The sequence below is a fragment of the Schistocerca americana genome, chromosome 4 (assembly GCF_021461395.2).
Source record: "Schistocerca americana isolate TAMUIC-IGC-003095 chromosome 4, iqSchAmer2.1, whole genome shotgun sequence".
Classification (NCBI taxonomy): domain Eukaryota; kingdom Metazoa; phylum Arthropoda; class Insecta; order Orthoptera; family Acrididae; genus Schistocerca; species Schistocerca americana.
In genome coordinates, this window is record NC_060122.1 from 778,409,982 (window position 1) to 778,431,002 (window position 21,021).

Sequence of the window (21,021 nt, forward strand, 5' to 3'; positions counted from 1 at the left end):
TGGACAATTCTGTGTATGTTGCAACCTGCAATAGACAGTAGTGGTCTAGTATTTTCTACTACAGATTTTAGCTTGGCAAATGAAAATTGCTGGACACTAGCAGGGCAGTAAAAAGAAACGTGCCGCACCACACATGCAGTAAAACTGCCTCATGAGGCACGACATTTCACTTTATTACTTCTTTAAAACAAACTATATTTGTGACACATTTTGCAAACAGTATCCACATACACCACTGAATGAATCTCGAAAATTATATCTTTGCATGACACATAGTCAAGAGATACGACAAAATGACCACTGAGATGCACGAAAAACTGTCACATCATACTTGATGTTTAAATTTATTGCTTCTTTGCTACTGCCTCTATTTGCACACATTTTGCAGACAGTATCAAAATATGCCACTGAAGGTATCCACAAAAGTATATCTTCACAATGATGTCATAAAGATTGAGGTGCACGAAAACAAAACTGCAGGGCAAAATTTGCTAGAGATACATGTGAGATAAGTGCACAAATGTGTACAAAATATGTTAAATATGGGCCACGTACGCACTCCGGCAAGTACGCAGATAAAAAGCCGCTGAATCAAATTCGACCAAACTTGGTACACATATTACTTCCTATGTAGAAAGAGATACTATGGGGGTGAAAACCATCAGCTTGCTATTGGAATGGGAGTGATAACTTGGTGAGTGAATGTGGGAAGGAGGAAATGGACAGAGAGGGGGGAAGGAGAAGATTGACAAAGAGAGGGGAAGAAGTAGATGGACAGAACGAGGAAAGAGGAGGAAGTGAACAGAGAAATGAGACTGACTTAGAGGTGGTGAGGAGATGGACTTAGAGGGGGAAGAAACTAATGGATAGAGACAGGTGGGAGGAGCAGATGAACAGAGAGAGGGGCAGGAGCACAGGGACAGAAAGAGGGTGAAGGAGGAGATGGACAAGGAGAAGGATAGAAGGGGATGGATAGAGAGTGGGGGAGGAGGAGATGGACAAAGGGAGAAGGTGGAAATGGACTAACAGACAATTAGAATAAGACGATCTATTGACCCACAGTCAACATGGATTTACAAAACATCGTTCTTGTGAAACACAACTAGCTCTTTACACACACAAAGTGTTGAGTGGTATTGACAAGTGATTTCAAATTGATTTTGTATTTCTAGATTTCCAAAAGGCTTTTGATACTGTACCATGCAAGCTGCTTGTAGTGAAATTGCATTCTTATGGAATACCATCTTAGTTATGTGATTGGATTCATGATTGTCTGTCAGAGAAGTTACAGTTAGTAGTAATTGAGGGAAAGTCATCAAGTAAAGCAGAAGTGATTTCTGGCATTCCCCAAGGTAGTGTTACAGGCCCTCTGCTGTTTCTTATCTATATAAATTATTTACAAGACAATTTGAGCAGCCACCGTAAGTTGTCTGCAGATGATGCTGTCATATATCATCTAGTAAACTCATCAGAAGATCAAAAGAAATGGCAAAATGATTTAGAAAAGATATCTGAATGGTGTGAAGATTGGCAATTGACCATCCACATGAGTACTAAAAGTTAAATTTTGTTTACATGATAAAGCAGTCTAAAATAAAAGCTGTAAATTCAAATAAATACAGAGGAATTACGATTATGAACAATTTAAATTGGAAAGAACACATAGAAAACGTTGTGGGAAAGGCAAACCAAAGACAGAACTGCTAGAAAATGTAATAGATCTACTAAAGAGACTGCCTACACTATGCTTGTCTGTCCACTTTTGGAGTACTGCAGTGTGATCTGGGATCTTTACCAGGTAGGATTGAAAGAGTACATCGAGAAAGTTCAAAGAAGAGCAGCACATTTTGTATTACTGTGAAATATGGGAGAGAGTGTCATGGACATGACACAAGATTTGGGATGGACACCATTAAAACAAAAGCTTTTTCACTGTGGTGGAATCTTTTCACGAAATTTCGGTCACTAACTTTCTCCTCCAAATGCAAAAATTTTTTGTTGATGGTGAATTGCACAGGGAGGAACGATCATCATAATAGAATAATGGAAACCAAAGCTCACACAGAAAGATATAGATGTTTGTTTTTTCTGCATGATGTGGAGAATGGAATAATAGTGAATTATTGTGAAAGTAGTTTGATGAACCCTCTGCCAGGCACTTAAGTGTGATTTGCAGAGCATCCATGTAGATATAGATGAAGACATACCCGGACTGTGTCAGGTCCTCAGCTAGTATTATACACAAAATACTTCACTGAAAATTATATGAGATGGAAAATTATGAAGCATTATATCTCTGACAGTCATAAACTAGAATAACTGAATTTTTATAGAGGAGCTGATGCCATGCTGAAAGGAAGATAATCTAAAGTGAAACAGTAGTAAATTAACAGTGAAAATCATCCTGATTCGTAAATATTTTCAAAAGCCTACACAATTTGTAAAATCAGTTATGATCTGTGTCAAAGATAAAATGACAGAAGTATATGCACTTTAATAAGCAGATATAGAGAACTTTATCTGTGACTGCTATAGCAATGAAAATACTGTATGTTGTTTCGAAATTACCTTGAATTGCAAATCCTTATGAGATAATTTGCCTTCAATAAAAAATGAAGATATTTTAAATGTTTATTTGTCACTACAATAGTGAAGCCATAATCACAGTGTTAGAACTTCAAGTTTAACACATATATTTAGGAACGACACAACAACACATATAAGTCACAGAGTAAGATAACAAGCAAGACATTTGTACATGTTAGCATTCGAATGAGCACTGAGTCCCAGCCTAGCGGCCGCTGCTCGGCTGGCCGCTTAGGTGGCGCAGCTGCTGCATGGCTGGCAGACAGCGCCACACATAGAGGACGTGCGTAATTGTGCGGCGGCACTTTGAATAATCGGCGAGTCACAACACTTTTCCCCCCTTTGAAATTGTTGCACTGGTCGTGATGGGGGTGTCCTGGAGATGGCTAACGTCCATAGGCATTGTTTGACTCGCCATAAAGTCTCGAGGAGGAGGCTTCCCGTACGGACAGAAGTGTCCCTGATGATAAAGGGGTCGAGATGACAGGAGATGTGGGCGATGTATCGGCGTCCGTTGGAGGAGGAGGCGAGGAGATGTACTATGACAGAGGATGGTCCTCCAGTTCCTGCATGGGCACGTCTCCTGGTGGCATCCATTCTGGTGCTGGCATCGCAATGATGGTGAGAGGGCTGCGTTGTGAGTATTGAGAGATGCCAAGATCCTGAGCATCAGGTAGAGCCAAAGGTGGTGTGGCGGCATTCAGAACAGGCGTTGCTGGCACCCGAGGCTGAAGCTGGTCCGAATGACGCACTGCAACACCCGTGTCTGTCTGGATTTCATACAGGCATCTGCCATGGTGTCGTAAGATGCGGCCTGGGCTCCATTTTGGCTGCCTGCCATATCCCCGTATCCAGACGAGGTCGTCGGCGGTGAACCGGCCAAGTGAAGGCACCCGCGGCCGTGAGGTGGGAGGCCGCAGAAGATGAAGTAGCGTGAGGGGCTGTCGGCCATGTAAGAGCTCAGCCGGGCTGTGATCGCCCATGTGGGTGAACCGGTAAGATGCCAGGAACTGGAGAAGCTCATCATCAGCAGCAGAAGAAGTCAGAAGTTTCTGCATCTGAGCCTTAAATGTGCGGACCAGCCGTTCAGCCTCACCGTTGGATTGTGGATGGAACGGCGGGGCCGTGACATGCGTAACGCCGTGACGAGCACAAATATCCGCAAAGTCGGAAGAGGCAAAATGCGGACCATTATCAGTAACAAGAGTAGAGGGGAGGCGTTCCAAAGAAAAAATGCGGGCGAGAGCACTGGTGGTTGCCGCGGTGGTAGGTGACGTGCAACGGACAATGAAAGGAAAGTTAGAGTAGGCGTCAATTACAAGGAGCCAATAAGTACCTAAAAAGGGTCCCGCAAAGTCTGCATGAATGCGCTCCCAGGGCTTATCAGGCGAAGGCCACGGTGACAAAGAAGACTTCGGGGCAGCGGCCTGTGACGCACAAGGGCTGCAGGCAGCGACCATGTGTGCTATTTCAGTGTCGATGCCAGGCCAGTACACATGACGGCGCTCCAGAGATTTTGTGCGAGACACACCCCAGTGCCCCTGGTGAAGGAGGCACAAGACCGAAGCATGCAAAGATGGAGGTACCACAACCACTATCCGTGAGGCGGTAGCGCAAAGTGTAGCAGTTCCGTAACGGATCAGAAGTCTTAGCGGACGGGCGATCTGGCCAGCCATTCTGAATACAGCGTAAAACCCAGGAGAGGGTACGGTCAGAACCCGTAGCAGCCGCCAGCCTGTCCCCAGTGATGGGGAACCCATCCACAACCTGCTGCTCGGCAACATCCAGGTGGAAACACAAAAGTTCGTCCCTATCGAATGCCTGATCAGGACCCACGGGAAGGAGAGACAGAGCATCAGCATTTGCATGTTGAGCCGTTGGCCAGAAATGAATCTCATAATTGAAACGGGACAAGTAAAAAGCGCAATGCTGGAGGCGGTGTGCAGCCTTGTCGGGAAGTGACGTTGATGGATGAAACAAGGAAACAAGTGGTTTGTGATCCGTAACAAGATGAAATTTTGAGCCATAGAGAAAAACGCCAAACTTATGAAGAGCATAAATGATGGCCAAAGCTTCTTTCTCAATTTGAGAATACTTTTGTTGGGCATCCATGAGCGTTTTGGAGGCATAAGCGATGGGTTGTTCCAAACCGTCAGAAAACGGTGCGCAAGGACTGCACCGACCCCATATTGAGAGGCGTCTGTGGCAAGAACAAGATGTTGGCCAGGTCGATAAGTGGCCAGGCACGGGGCCTGTTTCAGCATAGTCTTTAATTTCCGGAAAGCCGCGTCACATGACGCGGACCAGTGAAAAGGCATGTTTTTATGCAACAGGCGATGCAACGGCTGAGCCACCGACGCCGCAGATGGTAAAAACTTGTGATAGTATGCTATTTTCCCCAAGAAGGCCTGCAGATCCTTAACAGATGTAGGACGAGGAAGGGCATCGATCACAGCAACAGCGTGTTGAAGCGGACGAATACCATCCGGAGAGAGTTGAAACCCCAAGTACGTGATAGATGCCTGAAAAAATTGTGATTTCTGAAGATTACACTTAAGACCGGCAGTCTGTAAGACATTAAAAAGTGTGCGGAGATTTTGAAGATGTTCTTCAGTGGTGGAGCCAGTGACAACAATGTCGTCCATGTAATTGATACACCCAGGGACAGGGAGCAATAATTGTTCCAAGAATCGCTGAAAGAGAGCAGGGGCGCTAGCAACCCCGAATGGCAAGCGTTGGTACTGATAGAGGCCGAAAGGCGTGTTAAGGACCAGAAACTGCCAGGAAGCAGCGTCGAGAGGAAGTTGATGATAAGCTTCTGACAGGTCAATTTTAGAAAAATACTGTCCTCCAGCGAGTTTAGTGAACAGTTCTTCCGGACGGGGCATAGGGTAAGTGTCGATGAGGCATTGAGCATTTACAGAGGCTTTGAAATCGCCACAGAGACGAATATCACCATTGGGCTTAGCAACGACAACGACAGGAGAGGACCACTCACTGGAAGTGACAGGAAGCAAGACCCCTGACGCAGTGAGACGATCCAACTCCCGTTTCACCCGATCACGAGGGGCCACAGGAATGGGCCGAGCCCGAAAAAACTTAGGCCGAGCAGTGGGTTTGAGTGTGATATGAGCTTCAACGTTGTTCGCACAGGCTAACCCAGGAGAAAAAAGGGACGAAAATGTAGTCGACAAGGAATCCAGTTGAGCATAAGGAATAGCGTCAGAGACAATATTGACAGAGTCATCTATGGAGAACCCAAAAACGCGAAAGGCATCGAAACCAAAAAGATTTTCTGCGTTGCTCTGGTCAACCACAAATATGGGAACAGTACGAACGACGGATTTGTAAGATACCTCAGCATTAAACTGTCCCAAGAGAGAAATCTTCTGTTTATTATACGTCCGTAATTGCCGAGTGACAGGGGACAGGAGTGGAGAACCCAGCTGAAGATACGTCTGAGAATTAATTATAGTGGCGGCAGAACCGGTATCCACTTGCATGCGAACATCTCGACCAAGGATTTGGACAGTGAGGAATAACTTCCCTGAAAGGGAAGAAGTGCAATTGACAGACAACACAGAATCAGAATCAGCGTCATGTTCATGAACATCATGTATGCGGTCAGATTGACAAACGGAAGACACATGACCTTTCTTTTTGCAATTGTGACACACAGCCCAACGTTGGGGACAATCCTCACGTGAATGTTTCGTAAAACACCGTGGACATGAAGGAAGTTGCCGGGGATTGTGCTGCAGCTTCGTAGGGGGTTGTTTACGGCTAGGCCGAGGCCGCGCATGGGAGCGTACTGCGGCCACGTCGGCCGGCGGGGACACGCCGCACGCGCCGTCAACAGCGCACAGAGGTTGTATTTCCCCGACGTCACCCCACGCTTCTATTTGCGCCCCAGCGGCGTGAGAAATTTCAAAAGACTGCGCAATGGAGAGAACTTCATCGAGAGTTGGATTCGCCAACTGAACGGCACGTTGCTGAACTTCTTAGTCGGGCGCCGACCAGATAATAGCATCCTGGACCATGGAATCGACATAGGATTCTTTGTGAACGTCAGTAACAAATTGACACTTTCGACTGAGGCCGTGAAGTTCAGCAGCCCAAGTGCGATAGGATTGATTTGGTTGTTTTTGACAACGATAAAAGGCAACACGAGAGGCTACCACATGCCTTTGCTTTTGAAAACAGACAGACAGAAGTGAGCACATTTCAGCAAAGGACAAAGACGCAGGATCCTTCAAAGGAGCCAATTGCAACAACAACCGATACATTTGAGGTGAAATCCAGGAAAGGAACAGAGACTTACATGGTTGTTCGTCCGTGACATGAAATCCCAAGAAGTGCTGTCGAAGACGTTTTTCATAATCAGACCAGTCTTCCGCCATCTCGTCATAAGAAGGAAAAGGAGGTATAGCCAATCACAAGAAACGCCCCGCATATGACGCCGCGATGAAATTGCGAATCGCCGCCGTGAGAAGCGTTTGCTGTTCAAGGAGATTTTGCAAGAGTTGCTCGACAGTAGCCATGGAACCCTGTGAGACAACGGTGAAAAGGAGAAATCCACTACCTCATCGCCAATTGTTAGAACTTCAAGTTTAACACATATATTTAGGAACGACACAACAACACATATAAGTCACAGAGTAAGTTGTCAAGTAAGACATGTGTACGCGTTAGCATTCGAATGAGCACTGAGTCCCAGCCTAGCGGCCGCTGCTCGGCTGGCCGCTTAGGTGGCGCAGCTGCTGCATGGCTGGCAGACAGTGCCGCATGTAGAGGACGTGCGTAATTGCGCGGCGGCACTTTGAATAATCGGCGAGTCACAACACACAGTACGTAATTTATTTTTCTTAAAAAAAAGGTTATTTTAAAGAAAAAAGGTTCTCTTTTAAAGAAACCAGATGAAGAGTTTGTGCCCCCATGTCCCTATAAAAAAGAACCTGCAGCCCCAGAAGTAGCTTTGGATAGATGAATGATATTTCATACATGCCACAATGACAGAAGCTTTGTCAAGAATTGGTGAAGTAATATAACCATGAACATGTTCTTGGTGGATGAAGACAGGGGATAATCATATACATTGGCTTAATTCTGGGACAAAATTGAGTTAAAAAACAGTACAATTGTTTTTAGATAGCGACAGACATAATACATTATCTTTACAGTCTGCATGATTACAGTAATATGAAGAATAGTGATATAAACTGCCCATAAACCTCTATCACCAGCTGCACTAATGTCTTTGGGATTATATTAAAGGAGAGCAGAGACTGAAAGAATGTGCCTTACAAAACTTAAAAAAAGCTTTATTGTGAAATAATAAAAAATAAGCAAATTAAAGGTAGCTTGTTCAAAATGAGAGTAGCCAACTATTTTGAACATTCAGTTCTATACTCAGGTAAAATATAAAACAGTATTTTCATTTTTATGCAAACAGCATGTATACATCTAACAAATGGTGATTATGAGATGCATCTGAAAAGTTCAGTGAAGAGTCACAGAAAATGAAGGAAACAAAAAACTTTTACTGGCCTTCAAAATAATCACTGCTACCTACAATGTGCTTGTGACATCAGTTGTGAAGTTATTTGGAAACTGTCAGCAAATGCTTCTTGTGGAATCGCTCAAAGCACCATGAACATGTTTTGTTGAATTTCCGCATCATTACAGGGGATGAGACCTGGAGCTAACAATACAATCTGGAGACCAAGTGACTGTCAATAGCATTGTGTCATTGTCTTCCTCGCCATTCTCAGGTAGAAGCTCACGATGAGTCAAGCTCTTGTTGTCAATAAAGGTGACCAACATCGTCTTAACCTTGGATTTTATCAGCTGACTTTTTCTGGGAGGCAGGGAAGATGATGAAGAACATGTCATTGATTGTTCCTTTATCTCTGGATAATATTGGTAGCACCAGGTCTCACATCCTGTAATGATGCAGTTATCCACCAATGTGTGACCACAATGCTTCAATCAACTCCACAAGGAGAACTTTTCTGACAGTTTCTAACAGCTTTAGACTAATGTCGGAAGTTTTTGTAGCTAATGGTGACCACTATGAACATCAGTAAAGGTATTTTGTTTGTAATGCTTGTTTCTGTTATTTTCTGACAAATTGCACCAAACTTTTCAGATGCACATTGTATAATGTGCACTGAAAACTTCTGAGTTGTGTTAACCTTAAGAAGTGAGTCAGACTATCCATTTCAACTATCTTGCTTGTGCAAGACTTCGAAACATAACTTCACCTTTGCCCTATAATCTGAATTTTGTGTAACACTTGTATTAAAAAAATTTTCATGAAGACAACAACTAAATAATACTCTATTATGAAGTTACTGAAAGAATATTCTAAAACTAATATACAAAATCATGTATCTTTTTAATTTCATCAGTATCTATAATGCAAAATTAAAATTGCAGCCTTAGGGCATCCTTACTTATGAGAAAAAATCTTTTTTACTAATACAATTCACCAAAAATACAACTCTTTCTTCTGAAAGGTATCAAGTGGCACATGTAACTTTGGTGAATAATAGATCCAGCAATCAACAGTAGTGTGTGTTACTATTGGTACAAAGTTTACCTCTTATGTTATGCTGAGTGTCAGGTTATCTCATGTCTCTTACAAACTTGTATTTTTGTAGTTAAAAATAAAGAGAAATTTTGTATAATTTAGTACTGTGTACGAATATAATAGAGAGAAACATTCCACGTGGGAAAAATATATCTAAACACAAAGATGATGTGACTTACCGAACGGAAGTGCTGGCAGGTCGATAGACACACAAACAAACACAAACATACACACGAAATTCAAGCTTTCGCAACAAATGGTTGCTTCATCAGGAAAGAGGGAAGGAGAGGGAAAGACGAAAGGATGTGGGTTTTAAGGGAGAGGGTAAGGAGTCATTCCAATCCCGGGAGCGGAAAGACTTACCTTAGGGGGGAAAAAGGACAGGTATACATTCGCGTGCGCGCGCGCGCGCACACACACACACACACACACACACATATGCATCCGCACATACACAGACACAAGCAGACATTTGTCAATTCACCAAAAATACAACTCTTTCTTCTGAAAGGTATCAAGTCGCATATGTAACTTTGGTGAATAATAGATCCAGCAATCAACAGTAGTGTGTGTTACTATTGGTACAAAGTTTACCTCTTATGTTATGCTGAGTGTCAGGTTATCTCATGTCTCTTACAAACTTGTATTTTTGTAGTTAAAAATAAAGAGAAATTTTGTATAATTTAGTACTGTGTACGAATATAATAGAGAGAAACATTCCACGTGGTCAAAATATATCTAAAAACAAAGATGATGTGACTTACCAAACGAAAGCGCTGGCAGGTCGATAGACACACAAACATACACACAAAATTCAAGCTTTCGCAACAAACTGTTGCCTCATCAGGAAAGAGGGAAGGAGAGGGAAAGACGAAAGGATGTGGGTTTTAAGGGAGAGGGTAAGGAGTCATTCCAATCCTGGGAACGGAAAGACTTACCTTAGGGGGGAAAAAGGACAGGTATACACTCGCGCGCGCGCACACACACACACACACACACACACACACACACACACACATATCCATCTGCACATACACAGACACAAGCAGACATTTTTGTGTGCGAGTGTATACCTGTCCTTGCTGCACAACTTTCAGTTTTGTTTCCTGACTGAATGTAATTGAATACACAAATGAGCCCATGCACGACCCCCTTTTTTTTTAATTAATGGCCACAGCGTCGGTGCAGCTACTAGCTGTGGTGACAGTTTGGTTACTGGCTGATGGAGGAGGGCAGGTGAGCTCTGCAAGAGTGTCTCTGGGGATGGTGAGGCTCGCTGCACTAGTACAATGTCTGGTAAGGATGAAGGCAGTAACCATTCTGTCTTGGCTTGCTCAATAGACACCTCTGTGGTTTTGCTAGATCTTCTGGTGTGGTCTCCAGGAAGGGGGCACTGTACAGTGGTTGGAGCAATGATCTGATGAGATATGTGCAGAGCATGGTGTGAGCACAGTTGTCCATAGTTTGTGAATGAAAATGGGGTGTTTACTGTGGTACAAAACAGGAATATGTCAGATCGCGGTTACGTGGTCTCAAAGTTATTGCACCAATGGTGGCAGTTCTGCTGTGAATCACAGCAGTGCTTGTGTGAGATTGTCTGCCAGAAAGCATAACATCTCCCCACACACTGTTTCTGCTAATGATGCACAGATATGCAATGTGTGTGCTGAGTGAAGGCCTAAAAGGATGATGGGAAAGCTCCCATTCATTTCTCACTATGGCACATGAGAGCTACATTTTTTTAACAGTAGGTTCAGTCAACACGCAAGGATTACTGAGGTGCTTCATGAATCACACAGGATTCCCTGGTGGGAAAACTATATTATTTTCGTGAACCACTATGGAGAAAATTCAGAAAAGTTGCATTTGAAGCTGATTGCAGAATAGTACTACTGTTGCCAGAATACGTTTTGTATAAGGACCATGAAGATAAGAAAAATTAAGGCTCATATAGAGGCATGTAGACAGTCATTTTTCCTCAGTCTACCAGCAAATGGAACAAGAAAGGAAATGACTAATAACAACTGTAACAGATAACCTCTGCCATGCCCCTTACAATGGCTTGCAGAGTATGTATGTACATGTAAAGTTTTCTTTAGGGTTTGATTGCTAGCAGGATGGCAGCTTGTCATGTGATGAAGCTCTAAGCCACACAACTTTAACAATCTTTGGAACAAAACAAATTTGAGTTGCCAGCTCTGACCTGTTGTGTTGTGGAGAGGCAACCAAATCATGATATCCAGGTTGCGATCAAGGTAATTTGCTGTAGTCTTGCCAGAAAAGTCCAGGCTGAGTGCAGCTTCTCCCATTGAGTATATTTGTTCACCACAGTGGGAAGATATGTGCAGCTGTCTGAATGTGGGGGGCTACGAGACTGATATGGACAAGGATGAAACTCATGGGACAGCTTTAAAACTGCCCGATGCCAGCATGTATGTCATCCCACTTTGAATTTTTAGCACCGAATAAATGAAGAAGCCCATGCAGGTGCATTCTTTCAATCAATGGCCACACAAAATGATTTGTTTATAAACTTGATAGTCTTGTTTGCTTCTGGGTTTGACAGACTGCAAACAATATGAAAAGCAGATTTGCAGAGTTTTGGTGAAATGGAGGACCATCATTTCTGCCAGAAGATGTCACATCATAGTGTCAACTTAGTGCCTTGCACCAGGATATTGGTGAACTACATTCCTGTGGAAGGATCTGCCAGTAGACGTTGTAGTTGTGGAGCTGCAGTCTGAGCAGCGGCGAGCTCTTTGTAGTCCATGGCATTTGCTGAGCCACAGATACACAAAAAGTAATCAGCAATGACGTTTTCTGCTCATTTTATGTAATGCACATCCAATGCAAAGTGGCTTACAAACTCTCTTTATCAGAACTGTCAGAGGAAACACTTGTCATTGTGCTCTGGAAAGTTGAGGCTGTTGGCTTGTGGTCAGTGTAAATAGACACAGGCCAAACTTTAATTTGTGGGTAGAAATATTTAAAAGCTTCATAAATTGCAAGCAGTTTTCTGTAATACTGCTATTTGGCTAGTGTCAATAATTACAGCCAGGGGTGCAGATTGTACTGGGTGAGCAATGAGCACTGCATTACATAGGATTACCTGAAGACTGCATAAAGCTTTTTCCATCTTTGGAGTTCACAGTTTTGCCATGCGACTGTGTCTGTGAGCAGTGTTTGAGTAGCCGCTGTTGCCAGGAGCTGGCACCCATAAAAATTTACCATTCCCAGGAAATGTCATAATTGCTTACAATCTGTCAGCTTCAGAGGGCTTGTAGAGCTGTTGTCTGCTCTGGTAACAGACGGTACCATCTACTGACACTGTATGTCCTAGGAAGTACCCTTCATTCAGTACTGTGCTGTGGTTATGCAGCCAGTGGGGACTTCCTACACACGTAGTTCATGTATCCAAGCATTTCGTGAAAACCTTAGAATTTCATCAAGGAATGTCAAGTAAAACAGAAGCTTCTTTAACACTTCAACCACAAAATGTTGCCATGTTTGTGCTAAATTTTTGAGACCAAAGGACAAAAATAAAAACTCAAATATACCAAGGGGTGTAATTACCATACTCCTCTGGATGTCACCAGGTACCACAGGTATTTGGAGGTACACTTTGCAACAGTCTATGACGCTGTAAACTTTTATGCTAGCTAAAGCACATATAAAACCTTGAATGTTTGGTATATAGTACCTGTCTATGAGTATCCTGGTATTTTAAGTATGATAATCACCACAGAGGCACCATGAGCCACCTTTCTTGCAAACAAGGTGCAAAGCTGAAGACAACAGGCTGCAGAGATGATAGATCATCCCAGCCCAGAGCATTTCTTTGAATATGGCCTTCGTTCCGTTAGGTACTCTTGGGCAATTCTGGGGCTACACTGTGAAATGGATGGGCCAAGTTTGGTATGGATATGATGCATAGTGTTGTGATTGATGCCCCTATATTCATAAATCAAAGATTTCACTTTGCAATCTGCAAACAATTTTTGGGTATAAGCACATCCCTAGACAACTTGGATTTTAATTCTTGTATTCAGAGGTTTAGAATATGTGCTATATTTCAAAGCATGGCAATCAATCTTTAACAGAGGAATTCTTCTAGATTACATTCTGGTGCTTTATACTTTATCTTTTTAGATTAGATTAGATTTACTTTCATTCCAATTGATCCGTAGTGAGGAGGTCCTCCAGGATGTGGAACATGTCAGAAAAACAACAATACATGACAAATATTTACAACTAAAACAAATAAGCTAATGTACCATTCCACAGGTCCCAAGTGGAATGATCGTCATTTTTTAATGAACACTAAGAGTCATTTTACAAATACTAATACATTGAATATAAAATAAAAAAGTTTTTTATTTATTTATAAGATAATACAACTACTGTAATACTTATTTACAATGAACACATTACTGCACTGAAATGGTGCAGAAGTTAGATTATACTAACACACACACACACACACACACACACACACACACACACACACACACACACACAAATTTTCAATGAACACATTACTGCACTGAAATTGTGCAGAAGTTATGTTGTACTTATATACAAATCAGTTGGTTTTACTAAGAAATTCATCAATGGAGTAGAAGGAGTTGGCCACCAATAAATCCTTTAGGCTTCTCTTAAACTGAATTTCATTGGTTGTTAAGCTTTTTATGGCTGCTGGCAAGTTATTGAAAATGTGTGTTCCTGAATAATGCACACCTTTTTGTACAAGACTCAAGTGTTTTTAGCGCCTCTGAACTTGTACATAACATTTCGGATGATGTGGCAATGTCTCCTTTGTTCTTGCTCATAACTGATATTTGTGGTAGGTAGTTGTATGTATTGGTATTGTCTATTCTCTGTACCATGGTATAAGTGGAGCATCCAGAATACTGGTTACTGTGCAGCCATAGACTGTGTTCTGTAGTTGTGCTTTCCTTAAAATTTGCCATTCATATGTATTGAGCAAAGAAATCAGTGCCTCATATAGGTTCAGCAAATATTAATGTCGATGTGAAAAGGCTGCTGAGACTTCCATTGATAGTCAGTACTTTGTGTCTGCAGGAAGAGCTCGACAAGTTGCTGAGATGCTTACTGCATTCAGGGACAAATGTTCATCTGGCTTACTGTCAGCTGTGCACTGGACTGGGTGCTTCCTGACATCTGAGCTGGTGTCAATTAGAAAGGCGATGCCCATACACCTGTCTTACCTCCGTACAACCATTGCGACACAAAGGGATGTGCCAGTGCCAGTAGTGTTTGTGGAGATTGTGTAGACATTGTACTGCTATTGCTGATGTCCCAACTGTTGTAGTATGGTTTGTCTGCAGGAAGAGCTCGACAAGTTGCTGAGATGCTTACTGCATTCAGGGACAAATGTTCATCTGGCTTACTGTCAGCTGTGCACTGGACTGGGTGCTTCCTGACATCTGAGCTGGTGTCAATTAGGAAGGCGATGCCCATACACCTGTCTTACCTCTGTACAACCATTGTGACACAAAGGGATGTGCCAGTGCCAGTAGTGTTTGTGGAGATTGTGTAGACATTGTACTGCTATTGCTGATGTCCCAACTGTTGTAGTATGGTTTGTTTACTACTGCATCATGGCATTTCCCAAAACACATTGTGTAGACAATAAATAAAGAAAAAATTCAGCTGGCAGCAAACAAAACCATGTGATTCCATGCTAGCAGATGATTAGTATCACTCTAAATGAAGTTCAAAACATGGCAGGTAAATTTCCAATTGGCTTCAAATATGGCAATGCTTGATCAGTCTGTGATGTTCATATAAGTTGTTGGTTCAGCCTAATGGCATACCACAAGTACAATCAATCATACATAAAAGTTCTCTTTTATGGTTAATGAATTACTGTTTCATAGAGCTATTTCTCATTTCAAGCACTGACAGAATAACAAAAAAAGGGAAGTATTCTGGATACATTCACACAAGAAACTAAAGTCCTTACTGTGTTCATCTGTTTATGACTGACAGTGATAAAACAGAGATGCTAAGACTAACTAGTTAAAATAAATATTTTATTGATCACAAACCTCTTTATGACCTTCCTGGTTAATATTGAAATTATTGTCTCTATTTGCAGTTTCAGTCGAATGGTCCTCTTCTTTTTCAAGCATTGAAAGAATATCAGAGGTAGATGTCCGACTTAAATCTTCCTGATTTTGCTGTGTGTTATCTTCACTACAGACGCCATCAGATGGAGGAAACAGAAGGAGACTTGAGATTGAATCATCAGGCAAAACGAAATTTTCCCTATTTACACAAATCTGAGCGCCCTCTTCTTCAATTGGCTTGCACTTATCTTCTGACACAATCCTACAATAATCACCTGCTTCCAAGCCATGTTCTTCTTGCTTTCCCAATAGAGCATGTGCCTGAAAGTAGTTGGGAAAAAAATTCATTTTAGCATTTAAGTGACAATTAGAGTGTTAATTAAGATGCACAGATTTAATCAAAGCAAAATTTGAATGCCACTACTACTGCTACATACTACTACTATAACCACCACCACCACCACTACTACTACTGCTTCTACTTCTACTATTACTGCTACTGTCGATGGTTGGTAGTAACAAGTAACTCCAGTAGTATTAGTCTAGCAGTGACTCTGAACTGTTTATATTAACATAATGCCACAGAATCATTTAGTACCAGTATTGAAGAACATTCAAAATAAATTCATGAAATTTCCAGATTCAAACTACAACCAGGGCTTTCACACTGACCACTGCAAGTAATTTCTTAAAATTATGTTCATTAAACCTCTGTCACTTCCTGAAAAACATCTGTCCAGTTGCTTTCTCAACTCTCTTCTCATAATTGAAGGCTATTTTGTTCAAAGAATATTGCTACCATTACAGCATAAAAGATGTGACAGAAAAATCTCAGAAAGAACAGAAACTTCATCCATTGTTTGATAATGTACTAAATGTAGCATTTCAATGATTACAGAAGCCTCATTCAAAAGGTCAGTAATGAGTCATGAATTCTGTAGAAAGAAAAATGTTTTTATAAACTGTATGTACAACACAATCAACTAATATTCCTTAACATTTTCTGATTATGCCTTCAGTTACATTTGACTATGGATTCAAGAGGCAAAAAAACAAATTCCTGAACATTAGAAATGTAACTGCTGTACATATTTTGGATGAGATTCATACAGTGTAAATTGACGATGAATAAATAAATAAAAGGAAGGGTTAATGGAGTTTGAAGAGGAGTTAAAAAAGATCAATGGAATATAGCAGAACTATCAGAAGTGTGCCAGAAAAAGGAAGAATCACAGGGAATTAATATCAGGTCGTGTGTTTTACTGCAGAGGAGCAGAGCAGGAAAGAAATGGAGATGCAATCTCTAGTGTAAACTAGAAAATTAAAAACATTATTAAAGACCTGGTTGCAAAAATAAGCAAACGACATTCAACAGAAATCATCCACATATATGCGCCACCTTGTTTTCATTCTGATGATGAGGTAGAAAACCTCTACAAAGAGTTATATAAGCTGGTGAATGAAAGCAAATCCCACTACAACATGACAATGGTAGATTTTAATGCAAAACTAGACAAACTTTACTTGTATTTATTAGTTTCTGACTCATTATGTTTCAAAATACCTCATATCATGCATTCTTTTCTTTCCATACATGTGTGTATATGTGCAGTTATGTTTGTGATTCCTCTTTACATCCCACTTCAGTAATTAAGCAAATGATGAAAAGTAATAAAGTTTTGATAGGACCAGGCAAAGTGCAACGAAGAATAAATGTAAAATGATGGATTATATGCAAGGATCATTACTGTAGATGTTAAGTTCAGTGGTCCAATTTGTGCAAAATCATAAATACTAAATTTGTCATATCACAAATTCAGAATTTGATATGAGCATGACCACCAACCAGCTGTCCACCTGAATGAAAGGCCACCACCAAAATATGGTCAAGAGCAGCACTACCACTCAGTGGCAGAACAATTCAGAACAAATCACTGAGCACAAAACGTTTGAGTTCAACGGCTGTTTCACAATCAGTGACATTTGGATCCTTCTTCTCAGTATAAACTTCTTTGTATTATACAGAGCGAGTCAAAAAGGACTTTGGAATGATATGAGACTGGTCGTTCACTGTGATATGATAAATCACCATGTCATCTGCATGTTGATGATTATGTTGAACAGATTAGGGAGCATTTTGTCCGCAGTCCACAAAAATCAACACACCATGCATCTTGTGAGACTGGCATTCCACAAAAGACAGTTTGGCAAGAATTATATAGATGTTTACACTTCAAACCACATAGATTAATTTTGGCACATCACATTAGTGATGCATATAAGCTTGCTTGTAGGGAATGCAGAAATGTTGCATTGGGTAGAGGATGATAAGAGATGCATGAAAACAGTCTTCAGCAATGAGTCAACATTTCATATCAGTGACATGGTGAACCACCCATAACTGCAGAATATGGGCAGCAAAAATCCTCATGCAACTCAGGAATATGTTCGTGACAGCTCCAAAGTTAATGTGTTTGTGCCTTTAGAAAACTGAAAATGTACAGTCCTTTCTTCTTCGCGGAGAAAATAGTCACTGGTATTGTGTATCTGGATGTGCTTGAAAACTTCTAAATTCCACAGACTGATGAAGCTGACTGATGAGATGGGATGGTTTGCTACCAGCAAGATTGTGCATTTCCTCACAGAAATTCAAGGTTTCCTTGATAATCGCTTCCCAAGTTGGTGGATTGGCCATGAAGGGCCAATATTATGGCCACTTGCTCTCCCAGACTTGACTGGATTTCTTTTTCTGTGGTTTCATTAAAGACCATGTGCATATTTCTGCCTTACCAAACAATTTAGCTGACCTGAAAACTCGAATCTACACTGCCACTGCACATATTATGCCCAATATGCTGCAACGAGTGTGGGAAGAAATTGATTACCAACAGAATGTTTGCCACATCACAACTGGTAGTCATACTGAACCAAAATGACACATCTCAATTCTATGTCAAACTTGAGGTTGTTTGCAACAAAATGACACATCTATCAGTTCTGCAAGTTCTCAATAAATTTACATATTATTCCAAAGTTGTAAAGTCCTTTTTGACTCATCCTGTGTGCAGTAGATGGGAGTTGACTTTTTAACACATTCTTTGATTCTGTAATCCTCCTGGCCCTCAATCTTCACTAGCCTCTGCCACACATCCATCTCTACCTCTGTCCCAGGGCCCTATCTTCCATCATCCTACAATCATACCTCTTCCCTACAGTCAACCCTTCCACTGTTCTACCTTCTCCTCACTGTCCACTCTTCCATGTTACTGTGTACTACACACAACTGCCCTGCCTTGTGCCACGCTGCTACCCCAGGCACCTGTCACTTCACCTTCTCTGTCATCAGCCATACTTCCCCAACCATCCCTCCTGCTACCACCTTCTTTCTCCTCTCCCCCACTTCACCTGACACAATCCCTCAAGCTTAGTTGAGACACAGTGCTGGCACAATGTAGTCTGCAGGGATGCTTCTGAATCAAGAACAACTGCCAACATAAGAAACTTATAAGGAGATATCCTTGGTGCAGTGAAGCAGTTTAAATCACTTAATGAAGGCAAGATCTCTGGTTCAGGTTGTATACCAGTCAGATTCCTTTCAGAGTATGCTCATACAACAGCCCAATACTTAGCTATCATATACAATTGCTCACTCATTAAAAGATCTGTACCTAAAGAATGGAGAGTTTGACAAGTCACACCAATACCGAAGAAATGAAATAGAAGTAATCTGCTGAATTACAGACACAATCACTGAAGTCAATTTGCAAAAGGATTTTGGATCAAGTTCACACATTATGGGTTATCTCAAAGAGAATGATTTATTGAAGAGCAGCCAACATGGATTCAGCTTTTTATTTTCAGAGAGTAATGAGTGTTACTGACAGGGAATGTCAAATTGATTCCATATTTTCAGGTTTCCGGAATGCTTTTGACACCGTTCCTCACAAGTGACTTCTAAATAAATTGTGTGCCTATGGAGTATTGTCTCAGTTGTGTGACTGGATTCATGATTTCCTGTCAGAAAGTTCACAGTTCATAGTGACTGAGTAAAACAGCAGCAATATCTGGCATTCCCCAAGGAAGTGTTTCAGGCCCTCTGTCATTTCTGATCTCCACAAACGATTTAGGAGACAACCTGAACAGGCCTCCTAAGAGAATTTGCAGATAATGTTGTCATTTACTGTCTTATAATATCATCAAATGATCAAAGCAAATTGCAAAATGATTTAGACAAGATATCTGTATGTTGCAAGAAGTGGCAATTGACGCTAAATAATGAAAAGTGTGAAGTCATCCACATGAGTACTAAATGAAGTTGCTACATTTTGGTTGCCGGATAAGACACACAAATCTATAAATGCTGTAAATTCAGCTATGTAATTAGGGATTATAATTACAAATAACTTAAAATGGAATGATCACACAGATAAAGTTGTGGGGAAAGCAAGCCAAATACTGTGATTTATTGGCAGAGCACTTAAGATATGCAACAGGTCTTCTAAAGAGGCTGCTTACAATACCCTTATCTGCCCCTTCCTGGAGTATGGCTGTGTGGTTTGGGATCGGCATCAGATGATGGTGGCATACACTGAAAAAGTTCAAAGGCAAGCAGCTCATTTTGTACTATTGTGAAATAGAGGAGAGAGTGCCATGGATATGAATCAGGAATGTGGGTGGTAATCATTACAGCAAAGGCGATTTTGTTGTCAAAAATGGTTCAAATGGCTCTGAGTACTATGGGACTTAACATCTGAGGTGATCAGTCCCCTCGAACTTAGAACTGCTTAAACCTAACTAACCTAAGGACATCACACACATCATGCCTGAGGCAGGGTTCGAACCTGGGACCATAGCGGTGGCGCAGTTCCAGACTGAAGCACCTAGAACCGCTCGGGCACCATGGCCGGCCTCCAGATTTCAGCTGTCAATGGACATCTCCAATGCATTTGATTGAGCTATAATCCAATAAACTCCCAGCATTACATATCACCAATAAAGTCATATGGTTACAACCCAACAAACTCCCAGCAGTATACGTCACCATATGACTTTATTGGTGACATGTACTGCTGGGAGTTTGTTGGATTACAGCTCTCACAAACCCACTGAAGATGCCTATTTATAGCTGAAATCTGGATATGCAAGAATAATAAAAAACTATGCGATTGTGACTGATTGCCATGTTTTTATCCTTCCTTATAATAATATAATTGGCTAGATAAAAAATCTACTCACCAAGCGGCAGCAGAACACACATAAAAGACTGTTGTGATTAGCAAGCTTTTGGAGTCAGTGGCTCCTTCTTCAGGCAGAAGGGTTGAAGGGGAAGGAAGAAGGGTGAAGGAAAAAGACTGGAGAGGTCTAGGAAAGGGGGTAAATTTTGGTAAAGTCACCCAGAACCATAGCTCAGGGGAGACTTACCGTACAGGATGAGAAGGAAAGACCAATTATTGGGGACTGCATTGGACGAGATTTGAAAACCTGAGAACTTAATGGTGGAAGAAGACAGGGTAATATGCAAGACAGAGATTACTACTAAAGCATCGTGCTTGAGTTAATAAGAGTGAGATGCTAAGTGCATTGTACATAACAGAGGTGGGAGGGGGTGGTGAAAAATAGACAGGAAAGACAATGAAAGATGTAGAAGACTAAAATGGACTGAAGCAAAGAGTAGTTACAGTGAAGAAAGCTGAGACAGAAGAAATTAATGTAAATTAAGGCCAGGTGGGTGACGAGAACCAAGGACATGTT

General features: G+C 41.4%; 1 protein-coding gene across 1 annotated transcript in view; it reads right to left on the reverse strand.

Moving 5' to 3' along the window:
- Positions 1-15,618, reverse strand: part of LOC124613796 (putative leucine-rich repeat-containing protein DDB_G0290503) — a 187,302-nt gene extending 171,684 nt beyond the window's left edge. The window contains exon 1 of the mRNA XM_047142518.1: positions 15,250-15,618. Coding sequence (XP_046998474.1) covers positions 15,250-15,618 — 369 coding nt within the window. The remainder of the gene's footprint in view (positions 1-15,249) is intronic.
- Between the last annotated feature and the right edge of the window lie 5,403 nt (positions 15,619-21,021).